General features: G+C 41.2%; 1 protein-coding gene and 1 pseudogene across 2 annotated transcripts in view; both read right to left on the reverse strand.

The window, feature by feature from the left end:
* Nucleotides 1-1,423: 1,423 nt before the first annotated feature.
* On the reverse strand, nucleotides 1,424-3,960 carry LOC133246323 (proteasome subunit alpha type-7-like; annotated as a pseudogene).
* Nucleotides 3,961-12,408: 8,448 nt separating this feature from the next.
* Nucleotides 12,409-18,011, reverse strand: part of RALA (RAS like proto-oncogene A) — a 58,647-nt gene continuing 53,044 nt past the window's right edge. For both annotated transcript variants that reach the window (XM_061414514.1, XM_061414515.1), the window contains one exon: nucleotides 12,409-14,385. In XM_061414514.1, the coding sequence (XP_061270498.1) occupies nucleotides 14,263-14,385 (123 nt within the window). In that variant the 3' untranslated portion in view covers nucleotides 12,409-14,262. The remainder of the gene's footprint in view (nucleotides 14,386-18,011) is intronic.

Here is an 18,011-nt window from a genome sequence, read left to right on the forward strand (position 1 = left end):
AAGTTCGTGCGTGTATGTATGCTCAGTCGCTTCAGTCGTGTCTGATTCGTTGTGATGCCATGGACTTCAGGCTGCCAGGCTCCTTTGTCAATGGGATTCTCCAGGCAAGAATACTGGAGTGGGTTGCCATGCCCTCCTCCAGGGGATCTTCCTAACCCAGGTCTCCTGCATTGCAGGCAGATTCTTAACCCACTGAGCCACCTGGAAAGCCTGATAAATAAGTTCATTTGTAACTTATTTAAGTTACAAATAATAAGTTCATTTCAATCTAACATTTTAGATTCCACATAAAAGTGATATCATATGGTATTTGTTTTTGTCTGACTTCACATCCTATGATAGTCTCCGTGCCTTGGCTACTATGAATAGTGCTGCTATGAACATTAGGGTGCGTGTATCTTTTTGAATTTAGAGTTTTATCTGGATACATGCCTAGGAGTGGGATTGATGGATCATATGGCAACTCTATTTTTAGTTTCTTAAGGAACCTCCATACCGTTTTCCACAGCGGCTGCACCAGTTTATATTCTTATCAACACTGTAGGAAGTTTCCCTGATATCCACAGCCTCTCCAGTATTTATTATTATTATTATTTAAATTTTTTATTGGAGTATAGTTGGTTTACCATGCTGTTTCAAATATATATATACATATGTACATATATATGTGTACATGCATGCTAAGTCACAACCCCATGGACTGTAGCCCACCATGCTCCTCTCTCCATGGGATTCTTCAGGCAAGATCACTGGAATGTGTTAGCTGGGCCCTCCTCCGAGGGATCTTCCTGACCCAGGGATCAAACTCATGTCTCCTATGTCTCCTGCATCGGCAGGCAGGTTCTTTACCACTAGTGCCATCTGGGAAGCCCACATGTACATATATCCACTTTTTTAAAGATTCTTTTCCCATTTAGGCCATTACAGAGTATTGTGTAGAGTTCCCTATGCTATTCTAGCATTTATTATTTGTAGAATTTTAATGATACCAAGGCTTTTTAAAAACTCTGGCAACAGAGAAATCATTCCATGGGAGAAAATGTTCCAATTTTGGACAACTGTAATTCTATCTTAAGTTTTTATCCTGAAATAGTTATAGGCTTGTAGAAAACTGTAAAACTAATCCAACAAGCTTCCTATACCTCTCACCTATTTCCCCCAGGTAGTGACATCATATGGGTGTAGTACAGTGTCAAAGCCAGGAAATTGGTACATTACTGTTCTAGACTACAGGCCTTATTCAGTTTTAACCACTTGGAAAAAAAAAAAAAAGAAACACTGTATTCATTTGTGTGTATATATATCGACGCAGCTTGATCGCCTCTGGAAATTTCTGTCATCACCACCACAATCAAGATACAGAACTGCTCCATTGCTGAAAAAGAACTCCCTCCTGCTGCCTTTTTGTATTTACACCCACCCCTCCCCCTCCTCTTCCTGGAAACCACGAATCTGTTCTCCATCTCTAGATGGAGAATGTTATATAAATGGAATCATACAGTATGCAATCTTTATTTGAAAGATAACAGCTTTATTGACATATAATTCCCATACCATGCGTTTCATCCATTTAAAGTGTTCGGTTCGATAGTTTTTTTCACATATTAACATTTGCACAACCATCACCACAGTCAATTTAGAACCTTTTCATCACCCTCCAAAGAAACCTTATCAGTCACTCCGTTTTTCCCAAACCCCCAGTCCTAGGCATGCGCTAATCTACTTTCTACCTCTATAGATTCACTTATTTTGGACATTTCATATAAATAGAATCATATAATATGTGTTTTTTTGGTGACTGACTTCTTTTACTTAGCACAAAGTTTTCAAGGTTCATCCACGTTGTTGCAACTGTAGGAAGAGCTGAAACAAGTCGTACTCTGTCAATAATAAGATACTGAGCTGTTTTTCAAAGACAACAGAGCAAAACCATAAATTATGCACAGAAGAGAAAATTTTGACCTTTAATAACACTCGGAACTAAAGTTCCCCCAACCCCCTTGTGTTGGGTGAGACCCTAGGCATGGGAAATTATAAAGAGAGTGTGATGCCCCCCAAACCCCAGAACTAAACTATGGAGACATGACTGGAACTTGAATGCTAGAACCCTTTCAGAACCCAGAAGATCCACTGCCGAAGCCTCCTCCCATATCTTCCCATAAATGCCAAGTTCCAAAGCCCTCCATTTGAAACCTGTCCCACCAGCATATCTGCATACTAATCCATTCTCCCCCAACTCATAAACGTTTGACTGAATCCCAGATTTGGGAAACAGATTTGAGCTAGGCCTCCTATCTCCTTACAGGTTCATGTTGCAATAAAGCTTGTTCTTTCCTCAAAAGCCAGTGCCACAGTATTGGCTTCTATGCACATGGGGCAGCAAGCCTTTTGCTCAGTATCACTATAGCATGTACTTCATTCCTTGTTATTGCCGGGAATATTCCCTGTGTGGATAAACCACTTTGTTTATCTAGCCATCAGTTGATGAACATTGAGTCATTTCCACTTTTTGGCTGTGATGAATAATGCTGCTGTGAACATTTATGTACAAGTTTTTGCATGGACATATGTTTCCAATACTCTTAGGTATACCTGAATGAAATTATTGAATCATATGATCACTCTGTTTAATCTTCTCAAGAATAGCCAAACTGTTTTCCAAAGCAGTTATACTATTTTACATTCTCACCAGCAGTGTATGAAGATTCTGATATCTCCACAACATCACCAATACTATCTTTTTGATTACAGCCATTCTTTTCTAGTGAAGGTGAAGTAGGATCTCATTGTGGCTTTGACTTGAATTTCCCTAATGTGTAAAGACATTGAACATCTTTTTGTTTCACTTGAAAAAAAAAAATAGGCAAATTTATTGTAGAACACTTAGACAGTTACAGATAAATGGAATGGAAATACCTATGTATCATTTTGGAAATCAGCCATGATTTGAATTTAAAAATTGTTACAAGCAAAATTTAATCTCATCATGATGCTTTCTTTTGTTTCTTCTTTGCATTTTCTTCTTTTTTTTTTTTTTCCCCAATCTCAGCAATGTACTTCTCAATTTCTTCAGGATTTAAAATCTTGAGGGGTTGATCTTGCCTCACAACAGCAAGCTCTATGTTTTTGCCACCTGACTGAACCATTTCCAGAAGGACCCTGATAGCCAGCTTAATAGTCAGATGGTTTCAATGGCTTCCTCAGTATAATTCTCTAGGAATTCACGCACTGACTTGGCAACCTGGCCTACAGCATTGGCTTTCCAGGCATGGTATGTGCCGGGAGGTCAGTCTGATAGAGTCGGGCGTGCCATCGAAGTCAAAACCCACAAGGAGGGCAGAGATGCCAAACCCCCAGCGCTCCTTGCTCTGTGTGTAGCGCTGCTTCAGACTGGCGATATAACGGGTGATGTACTCCATGGTGACTAGGTCCTCCACAGTCAGCCGGTGGCTCTGGCATTCCACCCGGGCCCTGTTGGTGACTATCCTTGCGTTAGCAGTGAGTCGGCGAATGCCATGCAGACATTATCATCCAGAGCACAGACCTTCCGCACTGTCCTTTCATCCTGCAGTTTGGCCACTGACTTCTCCACACCAAGAACAACAATGTCTTTTCCTCGAACACTGACCATGGTCCAGCCCTTCTTCATGGCCTCCTGCAAGTACTCCACTGGGAAGAGGTGGCCGTTGGGAGAGAAGACGGTGATGGAGCGGTTATAGCTCATGCCTGTGGAACGTCGCTGTTGGGCTGGGAAAAGCGCACACTCACTGCCACGCAGCCAGCGATTCACAACGTTGCTGCGCCAGCACTGCACGCCAGCCCGCGCCCCCGCCTTTGTTTTGCTTTTATCAAGACTTTATTTCCATCAGTAGTGTATCAGACTTCTAGTTTCCATATAACTTTGCCAAGCCTGCATAGTATATATGTGTATGTATTATATATCCAGTATAGTTGATTTACAATGTGTTATTTTTTGGTGTACAGCAAAGTGATCCAGTTTTATATATATATATATATATATGTATATATAAAGAATATATATATATGTATATACAAAGAATGTATATATATGTATATACAAAGAATGTATATATATATTCTTTTTCATATTTGCCTTCATTATGGTTTATTACAGGATACTGAATATAGTGCCCTGTGCTATATAATAGGACTTTGTTATTCATTCATACTATATAATCCTGAATGCCCAATCCTTCCTTTCCTTTGCCCTTGACAACCACAAGTCTGTTCTCTAGGTCTGTGAGTCTGCTTCTGTTTCATGGATAAATTCATTTGTGTCATATTTTAGATTCCACATATAAGTGATATCATATGGTATTTGTCTTTCTCTTTCTGACTTCACTTAGTATGATAATCTCTAGATCCAAACATGTTGCTGCAAATGACATTATTTCATTCTTTTTTATGGCCGAGTAGTATTCCATTTATATATTCATACCTACACACACACACACACACACACATATTACATATTCTTTATCCATCATCTATCAAGGGACATTTATGTTGTTTCCATGTCTTGACTATTGTAAATAGTACTGCAATGAACATTGGGGTACATTTTGTTATTTCAAGGGAATTCTCTTGATTTTTAAAAATTTATTTTTGACCGTGCTGGGTCTTTGTCGCTGCACATGGGCTTTCTCTAGTTGCAGAGAGCTGGGGCTACTCTCTAGTTGTGGTGCAAGGGCTTCTCATTGTGGTGGTTTCTCTCGTCGTGGAGCATGGGCTCTAGAGAGCACAGGCTTCAGTAGCTGTGGCTCCCAGGCACTAGAGCCACAGGCTCAATAGTTGTGGCACATGGGCTCAGTTGTTCTGCAGCATGTGGGATATTCCTGGATCAGCCTGCATTGGCAGGCGGATTCTTTACCACCAGGAAGCCCTTCTTTTTATTTTTTTAAGGGTTTTTTTTTTTTTTTTGGTGTGGATTATTTTAAAAGTCTTTATTGAATTTGTACAATATTACTTCTGTTTTATGTTTTAGTTTTTTGGCTGCAAAGCACATGGGATCTTATTTCCCTGACCAGGGATCAAACAAACCTGTACCCCCTGCATTGAAAGGTGAAGTCCTAAACTCTGGACCACCAGGCAAGTCCCAACAATGAGATTTCAGTGGCCGTGTCAAGCCCACTGTGAGCCAAGAACAAAGCTCCAGCCCCTTCCAGCTGTCTCCGTGCAGCCCATCCCAGTCTTCTCCCCGTGTTTGTCCGCTGAAGCCAGAGTTTCAGCATCCAGCATCCAGTGCCCACATGCACTAGCCGATGTGCGTCTCAGTCTGGAGAGTGCGAGGAGGTGGCACAGACCACCTATGCAGGTCTTGCTCTGTTCTGTGTGCTGCAAACTGCCTGTTTCACTGAGCCTCTGAAACTCCTTTTCTGTCCTGACTGATCACCCCACTGGTGAAAGGCCTTCCCAGGCTGCGGGAACCTTTTGTCTTTCACAGCCCCCTCCCAGGGGTATAGGTTCTGTCCTGATTCCTTTCTCTACCCTCCTTTCATCCTACCTGGTTATATGGAGATCTTTCTTGCAGTTTTGGGTGTCTGAGTTAGGCCAGCATTGAGTAGGTATTAGATGTATTTTGATGCATTTGTGGGAGGAAGTGACTTCCACATCCTATTGCACCATCTTGATTCTGCCTCTGAGCATCTTTTCATGTGCTTATTGGCGATTTGCATATTTTCTTGGGGGGAAAAATGTTTATTTGGAACTTTTGTGCATTTTTAAATTGGGTTGTATTTTAATTGTTGAGTTATAGGTTTCTTAATAGTCTAGATGCAAATTCCTTATCAGATATAAGACTTGCAAATATTTTATTTTGGGGGTTGTCTTTATGCTTTCTTGATGGCATTCTGTGAAGCACAAAAGTTTTAAATTTTGATGAAGTTCAATTAATTTTTTTGTTCTGTGTGTGTTATAGCTTAGTAGGCTTTGTTGAATCTAAGGTTACAAAGATTTACTTCTCTTTTCTTCTAAGAGTTTTGTAGTTTTGTCCTCATATTTTAGGTCAGGGATCCATTTTGAGTTAATTTTGTATATGGTATGAAGAAAGAATACAACTTCATTCTTTTGTTTGTGGATATCCAGTCCCAGCATGATTTTGTTGAAAAACTACTCTTTTTCATTGAATTGTCTTGGCACCTTGGTCCAAAACAGATTGGCTCTAAATGTGAAGATTTGTTTTGGGACTCTAAATTCTGTTCCATTGTCTATTTGTCTATTCTTATGCCAATACCACAGTTTTTTTTTTTTTTTAAGTTACTAAGACCTCCAGGAGGTCTTAGTTGCAGTCCGTGGGCTTACTTGCTTTGAACCATGTGAGATCTTAGTTCTCCCACCAGGGATGGAACCCATGTCCCCTGCATTGCAAGGAGGATTCTTAACCAATGGACCACAAGGCAAGTCCCAAAACTTTATTTATAGTTTTGGAAGAAACCACCAAGCTGTCTTCCAAAGGGTCTATACCATTTTGCATTCCCACCAGCAATGAATGAGAGTACGTACTGCTCCGCTTCCTCACCAGCACTTGGCGTTGTCATTCTAACAGGTGTGTGGTACTATCTCCTTCTTGCTTTAGTTTGCATCTCCTTGATGACCCATGATGTGGAGTGTTTTTTCATGTACTTGTTTGTTATCTGAATATCTTCTTTGGTGCGGTGTCTCTTAGGGTCTTTGGCCTATTTAAAAAAAATTGGGTTATTTTCTTAATGTTAAGATTGAAGAATTCATTGCATATTTTGTACCACAGTCCTTTAACATATGTGTCTTTTGAAAATATTTTCCCTCAGTCTGTGACTTGTCATCTAACTCTTCTGACAGTGTCTTAAATTTGCATTTCCCTAATGGCTAATGATGATGAACATCTTTTCATGTTTATTTGCCACTTAGTGAAATGTTTCTTTTGTCCATTTTCTAATTGTTTTTTCTTTAATGTTGAGTTTTGAGCGTTCTCTATATATTCTAGGTATGAGGACTTTGGCTACATGTAATCATATATTTAAGAAAATTAATTTCAATTATGTGAGTAATACATGAATGCATCTTTCATTTAAAAATGACAGGATAGGACTTCCCTGGTGGCTCAGTGGTAAAGAATCTACCTGCCAATGCAGGAAACACAGGTGTGATCCCTGATCTGAGAAGATCTCACATGCTGAGGAGCAACTAAGCCCGTGCACCACAGCTATTGAGCCTGTGCCCTAGAACCCGGGAACCGCAACTACTGACGCCCGTGTGCTCTAGAGCCTGTGCTCCACAAGAGGAGCCTGTGGACCACGACTAGAGAGTAGCCCCTGCTCACTGCAATTAGAGAAAAGTCCATGTAGCACAAAGACCCAGCATAGCCAAAAATAAATAATTTTTTTAAAAAAGCAGTCAACCTGACAATCCCCCAGGTTGACTTAAAAAAAAATTTTTTTTTAAGGATAAAGTTTAAACCCTCAAATCCGTTCCCTTTTCATTATTCTCTCATGAGTAACCATTATTATGTATTTCAGGTATATTCCTCTAGATTAAAAAAAATGAGCTTTCTCAAGATAAACAAACTTATACAATGTATATGTTGTTGTTTGTATATGGGTTTTACAAAAAAGTTACAATGTTTGTACCATGGTCAAAGATGTATTTTTAAATTTAAAAATTAAAAAAGCTTTTGGCAGCATTGTGTGACATGTGGGATCTTAGTTTCCCGACTAGGGATTGAACTCATGCCCCCTACATTGGAAGCACAGAGTCTTAACCACTGGACTGCCAGGGAAGTCCCAAAGATGCATTTTTGACCCAAGAATATTGTAAAGACTTCTCTATACTGATAAATATCTCTAGTCTGTTCCTTCAAACTGTTGTATAGTATGGATTGTCTATGTTTCTTCAGCCATTCCTGAGTTTCTAGACATTCAGGTAGTTCTCAGAAGTGTTCTTCTAGTAAGCAGTGCTACAGTGAACCACCGTGGGCATGACTCTGGGCACATGTGCAGTTATTTCTTTAGAGATATAGAAAAAGGGAATTTTATGAATGTTAAGGTATGTGGTTTTCATATTTGAAGACTCTGCCATACTGCCCCCTCCCCCACCTGGATGTGTTTCCCCACATCTTGGACAACAATCACTTATCTTTTGACTACAAAGTCCACCCACTATTTTATATCCCAACTATCTATTAAGTGCTGCACTCAATATGCCAGCAAATTTGGAAAACTCAGCAGTGGCCACAGGACTGGAAAAGGTCAGTTTTCATTCCAATCCCAAAGAAAGGCAATGCCAAAGAATGCTCAAACTACTGCACAATTGCACTCATCTCACACGCTAGTAAAGTAACGCTCAAAATTCTCCAAGCCAGGATTCAGCAATATGTGAACCGTGAACTTCCTGATGTTCAAGCTGGATTTAGAAAAGGCAGAGGAACCAGAGATCAAATTGCCAACATCTGTTGGATCACTGAAAAAGCAAGAGAGTTCAGAAAAACCTCTATTTCTGCTTTATTGACTAAGCCAAAGACTTTGACTGTGTGGATCATAATAAACTGTGGAAAATTCTGAAAGAGATGGGAATACCAGACCACCTGACCTGCCTCTTGAGAAACCTATACGCAGGTCAGGAGGCAACAGTTAGAACTGGACATGGAACAACAGACTGGTTCCAAATAGGAAAAGGAGTACGTCAAGGCTGTATACTGTCACCCTGCTTATTTAACTTATAATGCAGAGTACATCATGAGAAACGCTGGGCTGGAAGAAGCACAAGCTGGAATCAAGATTGCTGGGAGAAATATCAATAACCTCAGATATGCAGATGACACCACCCTTCTGGCAGAAAGTGAAGAGGAACTAAAAAGCCTCTTGATGAAAGTGAAGGAGGAGAGTGAAAAAGTTGGCTTAAAGCTGAACATTCAGAAAACTAAGATCATGGTATCTGGTCCCATCACTTCATGGGAAATTGATGGGGAAACAGTGGAAAAGTGGAAACAGTGAAAGAGTGGAAACAGTGTCAGACTTTATTTTTCTGGGCTCCGAAATCACTGCAGATGGTGATTGCAGCCATGAAATTAGAAGACGCTTACTCCTTGGAAGGAAAGTTATGACCAACCTAGATAGTTATATTGAAAAGCAGAGAGAAATTACTTTGCCAACAAAGGTCCATCTAGTCAAGGCTATGGTTTTTCCTGTGGTCACGTCTGGATGTGAAAGTTGGACTGTGAAGAAAGCTGAGTGCCAAAGAATTGATGCTTTTGAACTGCGGTGTTGGAGAAGACTCTTGAGAGTCCCTTGGACTGCAAGGAGATCCAACCAGTCCATCCTAAAGGAGATCCATCCTGGGTGTTCATTGGAAGAAATGATGCTGAAGCTGAAATTCCAATACTTTGGCCATCTGATGCGAAGAGCTGACTCACTGGAAAAGACCCTGATGCTGGGAGGGATTGGGGGCAAGAGGAGAAGGGGACGACAGATGAGATGGCTGGATGGCATCACCGACTCGATGGACTTGAGTTTGGGTAAATTCCAGGAGTTGGTGATGGACAGGGAGGCCTCGCGTGCTGCGATTCATGGGGTCGCAAAGAGTCGGACATGACTGAGCGGCTGAACTGAACTGAACTGGAGACTAAGGAGACCTGAAGACTAAGTTCAAAGTGAATTCCAAGCTCCTTCTAAGCCAACTTCCAGGTGTCCAGGAAAATCATCCAAATACTTTTTCACCAAATTGGCACCCTTTGCAAAGATCAGTCTGTAAACAACAGAGTTGGTATCAGTTCAGTTCAGTCGCTCAGTTGTGTCCGACTCTGACCCCACGTACTGCAGCATGCCAGGCTTTCCTGTCCATCACCAGCTCCCAGAGCTTACCCAAACTCATGTCCATTGAGTTGGTGATGCCATCCAACCATCTTCTCCTCTGTCATCCCCTTCTCCTACTGCCTTCAACTTTTCCAATGAGTCAGTTCTTTGCATCAGGTGGCCAAAGTATTGGAATTTCAGCTTCAGCATCAATCCTTCCAATGAATATTCAGGACTGATTTCCTTTGGGATGGACTGGTTGGATCTCCTTGCTGTCCAAGGGACTCTCAGGAGTCTTTTCCAACACCACAGTTCAAAAGCATCAATTCTTTGGCACTCAGCTTTCTTCACAGTCCAACTCTCACATCCATACAGGAGTACTGGAAAAACTATAGCTTTGACTAGACGGACCTTTGTTGGCAAAGTAATGTCTCTGCTTTTTAATATGCTGTCTAGGTTGGTCATAAACAATAGAGTTGGCATATAATGGTGCAATGCTGAGGGCGCCAGCATACAATTCCTCGGGCAAAGGCCCAGAATTTAGCTCTCACACCTGCTCCTTTCCCTTCTAATTCAACAAGTCTTGACTCTTACTTTTGGGTTGTTTCACTTTGCCCTTAGGAGAACTTTCTAGCTGCTAGGAGCTTGGAAGCAGCTGTTTTCGAGAAACTTCAGCTGTTTTCTTTCCTTAGGGCTTTTGATAAAAGTGATCTTGTTCTTCTATCAGATTAGCTGTGTAAGTTATCACAGTTCTCACGGCTTTTTTTTTTCTTTCTTGGCTGCACTGCATGGTTTGGAGGATCTTAGTTCCTTGACTGAGGACTGAACTTGGCCCCAGCAGTGAAAGCTCAGAGTCCTAACCACTGGACCGTCATGGCCTTTCTTAAACAGATGTTAAATGCTCTCTGGGCCCCTCACTCTCCCCAGAAATGGTGCTTCTGTAAGGATTGAGAGTACGGATGGCTGAACGTCCCTCCCCACCTACCTTCATGCGTTTCCAGGCAGCTGTCCACAACAGCTGCAGGCAGTGCTGCTGGAGCAAATGACTAGGAAATTTTTTGCAGTTAAAGAAATGTAGGATACAGGCTTCTTGCCTGCCAAAGAATGCTGCCTCTTGACTGATGTTATGGAAAAAGCACTGTAAGGCTGACTCCACAGCTGAGCTCTGCACAAGGTTTTCCCTCCACACTTGATTTCTCTCTTAGCAACCAGGCTGTATGCCCAGGAGGCCTCTTGGTTCACAGCAACCTCTGCAAGCTCTGAAGGAAATCAGCCTGGGGAAAATCCTGGATGTTTCCCCCCCGTAGTACAGGCCCCTCTATCATTAACTCTATCCTCTACTCCTTCACCTGCAGGGATTCAGAGCATGGACTTGGGACTGGACTACTTTGTTTCCAATCCGCTAATAATTTTGCCATTTTTTTGGCTCTGGGCAAGTTATTCAACTTAGTTTTTCCATCTGGAAGATAAAGGCTAATGATAGCAAGTACCTCAAAGAGTTAATATTAAAAAATATACAGTATCTTGCATATAGAATGCACTGTTTGCTATTACTCTATGAGTTTACAATCATAAGAAATAGGGTGTCTGGCCCAGGATAAGGAGACCTAGACTTAATCTCTTTTTAAAACTTGCTTTCCTTGTAACACATAGGTACTTTGCTCTGTGTGAATCTCTATACTTGTCCTGAACTCATCATGCCTGTCCTTCCACCTGTTATATTCGCAGCAGTGCCCACAGTAGGTGGTTCATAAGAACTTATCACAAACTAAGGGCATGAATGAAGGCTTCCATTGGTCTGTCCACTCTTGACTTTCAAAGCAATTTGCTAAAGGGGACTTTTAATGATGGATTTTTTTTTTAAAGGATTAGTTTGAAAACTGTTAAATTCTGGTAAATGCTTTGATAGTTTTAAATTTTACGTTCCCTTATAAAATTTTGAAAATGACATTCTGATTCACTTTGAGACAACTTAGTCTAACCTTTGTTTAGTATATAATGTTCAACATCATGCCCCTGATTGGTGTTAAGAATGGGTCCATACAGCAAGATTAAAATTATGCCAATTATAAATGTGCTCACTGCTTATGAATTAAGAAATTAAAGTGAATCGGATCTTGAAGGGTTGTGATCAATGTTGGGGCAGATCATTTCCAGCCCAGGGGCTGTGTGACAGCTAGTAGGCCACTGTTTTCCAGACATCAAATGTGAGTGAATGCCTGAAGTATGATGAGACGGCAGGGGGAGGGGGGATTCCTCCTGCCAGTTTGGAAATGGAGTTGTCTCTGGGGATCAGTCTGATTTACAAAACGAAGATAAAGCTGCCACCTACCCACTCAGGAGTCGAGTAGTATTCGAAAAGTACGTACAGTGGAGGACTCTCGTGACAGCAGAAGAGTGCCTTCCATGCAACTGTGCATGTCGGGGCTCTGCCATTTCGGAGCCTTGTTTAAACCTGAGTAATGATGGCCCTGTGACCGAGCACATCTGGCTCAGGACTCTTCTCACACAGAAGTTCCTAAACTGATAGCTCAAAAGACTGAGGTGTTTTCAAGTCTCTGGTAAGGATGCCCAGGTTGAATTTTACATGTTCTACTGTAAACATCAAGTAACACCACAAACATTTAAAAAAAGGAAGTTTATTGGTCTTTAAATGGCTCAAATTGCAAATAAACCAGTCGGGTAGTGGCATCAGCCTAAGACATGTGATGCATCTTTGTCATTTGGCTTCATAGCACCTCAGTACCCAGGAGAGGAAAGGTCTCAAAGCAAAGTCACGACATTAGTGGTCAGGACCCCTGGTTAAATGAGACTGCAACACGTACACATGGAGACCGCTGGGCCCGCGGGGCAGCGCTTATATGGGGAACTTTAATTCTGCACACGGCACAGCCTATGAAAAGTAGGAAATGAAAGATGTACATCTCAAACCCTTTAGGGACACATATTTAACATGACAAGCTGGATGTAGTATCTAAAGAGTTCAGTTCCTAAATAGCCTATCTGTGTTAACTTTACGGACACATCTGTTATCTGGAATGCCTGAACACATCTTTGACTTGCTGAGATTAAGACTGAGCATAAAGAAAGCAAAACTTTATTGAAACAACTGCCCTAGTCCCATTCCAAAGAAAAGAAAAATCTGATAGTGGTATTTTTCCCATTGAAATTATGTCCCTTCAGTGGGTATGCCGTACAACAGGGACAGAGCCTACTGTTTGGTGGCAAACATGTTTTCTGCACTATCCTCAGGTTTGGCTGTTCGATGTTAACTTTAGGAAAATGTAACTACAGTGTTCTTCATTATGAACACAGACTACATACACTCCTAGTAACTCCCGCACAGCCAAACTGCAACCTCAGGAATACCAATTTAGAAGTTAACAGATGGCAAGCACAACTATTTTCCTGAAGTGGTCTAGTGCAAAACGCATTAGCACCGTGGACACTTTTCCTATGCCCTGCTCCAAAGAGATCAAAATCTTAACACATATTCACCACTTGCATAAAAGGATTTCCAGGGATCAGCATCTTAAAGAATAAGGGTTCACTGAGACATACTGAATCCTCATAGTCTAAAATTATCTTACAAGTATATGCTGGTCCTTCATTTTTAAACTACCTTACAGTTAATTAAAAGCAATCAAGGAGCTCTGGAACTTCATTTTCAAGAACCAGAGTATGGCACACATTTTACATTTGGACAGACTCTAGCAGTTATTTCTTGAGCATCTTCTATACAAAAGTTGTCCTCCATCCTGACATATATTCTCTCACCAGGACACGTGGGCAGTGGGCCCACGGCACCATGAGGATGCCAGATACAACCCAGAATGATGTAACCAGGTATCTTTCAGTTTCTAAATTAAGGCATATTAAAAAATTTCCATGTACAAGTTTACACCACTTTTCTAAGTTAATCACCAGGTAATTAATGCAGGTTCACAGATGAATTACTCTCAATTGAACTATATGCAACAATCATGCCAGTCACTTTTTCTTCTATATTTTGCATAACAATGGTTAAAAAAAAAAGTGGTACAGTTTAACTATCATGTTCACAATTGTCATTTCTTTTTCAAGGCAGTAGAAGACCAAGCCATTTTAAAATGATTATAAAATTTAAGCTTTATAATAAACCAGAGGAAGTAGCCTTTCCTCCCATTGTCCACCCCCATTCTCACCTCTCGAACAGTTCAAGAAAGACTGCCGGCAAAACACAAGCGCCCACGCTACATTCAGGACCGTGATAAATGTAGGCAATTATGAAATAAGTTGAACTTTGCTTCTTGGTGAAGCCACACTAATTTCTTTTTAAGTGAATTTGACTTTCAGTGCAGTTCCAATTCATGCTTTTAGAGATACATAACAATTTCCAAAATGTTAAAGTAATTTCAGTCAATTGAGCCTTCAATGGCAAAGCTTATAAATTATATTTATTAGTATGGTCAAGATAAGAAAGGAGTTTGGGCTCTGATTATAAAATGCAGCATCTTTCTCTGATTCTCTTGGCTAAACTTTTCCTCTTCTTTTTTCCATTCTTTTCTTTGCTGTCTTCCATCTTTCTGGCCCGAATTTCCCTCATTAAATCAAAAAATACCTACAAAGAAAACAGAATAAAGCAAGTGGATAATTTGTGCCTGGTACATCTCTGAATCACAGCAGTAAACATTGGGAGTACTATATGAATATTAAAGAGCTCTTATTTGGGGAGTACAGGGACAGGAAAGTATAGAACTAAAGTCTGCTTCTTCCAAGTACGTTAAAAAAATGGGAAAACAGGAAGATTTTCTGAATTACACTTTAGGGTAAAATCTGCTTACATAATATAACCTAATCTTCCATCTGACTTTTCAACATAAAAATAAAGAAGCACTGCAAGTGATAGCTCCGAAGATGTAACCCAATGGATTACATTTGAGTAATTAATAATTAGCACATATATTTTATCAATTACAATTTTAAAGTAATTTAATAAAATTTTCACTTATTAACCTTTCTTCAGCCCTTTTAAAAATGGAATTTAGAAAGATGGTAACAATAACCCGGTGTACGAGACAGCAAAAGAGACACTGATGTATAGAACAGTCTTATGGACTCTGTGGGAGAGGGAGAGGGTGGGAAGATTTGGGAGAATGACATTGAAACATGTAAAATATCATATAAGAAATGAGTTGCCAGTCTAGGTTCGATGCACGATACTGGATGCTTGGGGCTAGTGCACTGGGACGACCCAGAGGGATGGTATGGGGAGGGAGGAGGGAGGAGGGTTCAGGATGGGGAACACATGTATACCTGTGGCGGATTCATTTTGATATTTGGCAAAACTAATACAATTATGTAAAGTTTAAAAATAAAATAAAATTAGAAAAAATAAATAAATAAAAACAGCTGTGGAAAATGACTGCTTCCTTTATTATTTTGATACCAGGCACTAGAAAACAATTGCTTGTTGCACAGTATTTTAGGATTTATCAATTTTTGTCTGTCTAGAAATTGGCAAGTAATGGGAGATATTAGCATAATAATTTAAAAGCTATTAGTGTAATAATTAAAAAGTTCAATATCACTAACAAGTGTCTGTGCATGCATGCATGCTAAGCTGCTTCAGTTGTGTCCGACTCTGTGCAACCCTATGGACTGCAGCCCACCAGGCTCCTCTGTCCATGGGATTCTCCAGGCAAGTGTCTGAGTGCACACTGAGTAGGGCCTGAAGGACGTGGACTCACGCTGTGGCTGAAGAGTTGCTGCACGTTACTTTTCTGCAGCCACTGAGGTGCTTGTGAAAAATGCATCTACCTGGTGGCAGCCACAGGTAGTAGATTCTTGCATATCCCCCTGATACACACAGATGTGTGCTTGTGTGCATGATGTGTTTCAAACACAGATGGCAGCAAACTACAGCTACTGCTACTGTTCTATATTTCATTTCTTAATGCTGAAGATCAGCACATTTAGCTCTACCCTCATTTTTAAAAAAATAACTTATTTTTGGCCTCCTGGGTCTTCACTGCTGCTCGAAGTTTTCTCTAGCTGTGGTGAGTGGGGACTACTCTTGGTTGCGTTGCACAGGCTTTTCTCACTGCAGTGGGTTCTCTTGTTGGTGAGCACAGGCTCCAGGTGTGTGGGCTTCAGTAGCTGCAGCTCCCAGGCTCAGCAGTTGTAGCACATGGGCTTACTTGCTCCGCGGCATTGTGAGATCTTCATGGACCAGGGTCGACCTGTGTCCCCTGCACTGGGAGGCAGTTTCTTATCAACTGTACCACCAGGGAAGTTCTCTTCATTTTTTTTTAATGGCTGTACAATATTTCATTATATGGATGCACCAGCCTTTAAAATAGTCTGTTATTGGACACTTTGATATTTCCAGTCTTTTGTTTCTACAGATAATGCTTCAGTGACTACTGCTACATGGATGTATGACTTTATATAAATTTTAGAACTTGAATTGGTGGGGTCATAATTTTGATAATTACCAAATTGCCCTTCTACGAACATATGAGAGTTCCTTTTCCCTCCTCCCCATACTCCTGTCAACAGTATTATTATCAGTCTTGTTCCTTTATTCCCCAATGTAACAGGTAAGAAAAAAGTCCTATTTTTAAACTGTGCTTCCTATTATAAGTTAGACTAAGCCGCTTTTAAACTTTAAAGTAATTTGTAGTTCTCTTCTATTACAAGGGTGTCTATATTTTTTGACTGTCTTCCCATTGAGTTGCTGGTCTTTTTCTCACTGTCCTGTGATAACTCTGACAACGTGCATGACTGTACTTCCCCCGGGCCTCTGATGCCAGCAGGTGACACCACAGGACTGCTGCAAGCCTCAGAGCCGGACAGTTACTGTTCACCTCTCCTCCCCACTCCCCTTAGTTCAAATAGGTTTTAGTGTGTGTTCTACCATCTGCTCCAGATATTAAACAGGAGGAAACAAAGTATATATATGCTATGATACTGTTCTGTGGTGCCTTTCAAAACCTCATACACACTGAATCTTAAACTATATTTCATTAGTATTTTGAAAAACATTTGCTGTAACTAGCGGAAACTGGTTCACTGAGTAGAACTTTTGTAGCATGTTGTAAAGATATCCTGGACTTAGAGGAATCTAACTGTGTGACTGGAAAAAAAAAAGTGAGCTTAAAATGACAATGCCTTTAAACCTACAGTAAACAGGCAGAAAGAACCTCTAAACTTTTAACATCATGATTTCTGGACCAGGGTTATGGATCTCCAGACACAGCAGACTAGTCCACAAACACCTGCAGACATCTAGGGCAGCGTTACTTCAAGTGCGGTCCACCACCCCACCTGCACACCCAGGAGCTAACGAGACCTGCAAATTCTTAGGACTGACCCCAGAGCAAATGAATCCAAGTCTCTGGAGAAGACCCAGGAACCTGTGTTTATCAGGCTTTATAGGCAATCCTTCTGCATGTTAGTTTTTCTGAGGCACCTGTAGGGCTGAGATACTCGGGGACTGAAAAGGTCTCCCTGGAAGGGCTCCCCCCCCAGAGCTGCTCCAGCCCCACCAGCAGGCTTCCTGAATGCTGACAGTGGTGTCAGGGGGAGGGGGGGCGGTGGTGGGCAGCTGAACGGCACCTGGGAAGGCTCCAAAGTGTTCCTCACCTGGTCTCTAGGAAGGGCCCAGCTGCACAAAGTGCAAAGATGAGGGAAGAGGGCAGAGGAGCTCTCTTTCCCTTGGGTGGAGAGAGGGGTGAGGGGGTGGAGAACAGAAGTGGAGGGTGGGGAGTGCAGCTGTGGTGACAGAGATTTCAAAACCCTCTCCCTCCGGGCTCCTTCATCTTGGGAGCCACCTTCACTTGGGAGAACTTAAGTGGGGATGGGCAGGTGTCAGCGCAGACATTCTCCAGCCAATCAGGAAAAGAAAAGGAAAGAAAAAAGAAAAGAAAAGATTCTCCAGCCAATCAGGAAAAGAAAAGGAAAGAAGAAAATAAAATAAAATATTCTCCAGCCACAGGAAAAGAAAAGGAAAAAAGAAAAAAGAGGAAGGATTCAAGTCAGGAATCTGGCCAGTGCTTTGCTGTGGCTGTCTCGTGTTTTTGCACCCTTTGGGAACCTAAGGACAAGGTGAAGTCAAGAAAGTCCTAACAGCGTACTTGAGCATTCAGGGCTGATAAACATCAACGTGTATTAAATTTCTCTCTGAAAGTCTCAACAGAATCTCTAGACACAGATGGAGCCGAGTTAAGCAAATCAACCTGTTTT

Source organism: Bos javanicus, chromosome 4, assembly GCF_032452875.1.
Source record: "Bos javanicus breed banteng chromosome 4, ARS-OSU_banteng_1.0, whole genome shotgun sequence".
Taxonomy (NCBI): Eukaryota; Metazoa; Chordata; class Mammalia; order Artiodactyla; family Bovidae; genus Bos; species Bos javanicus.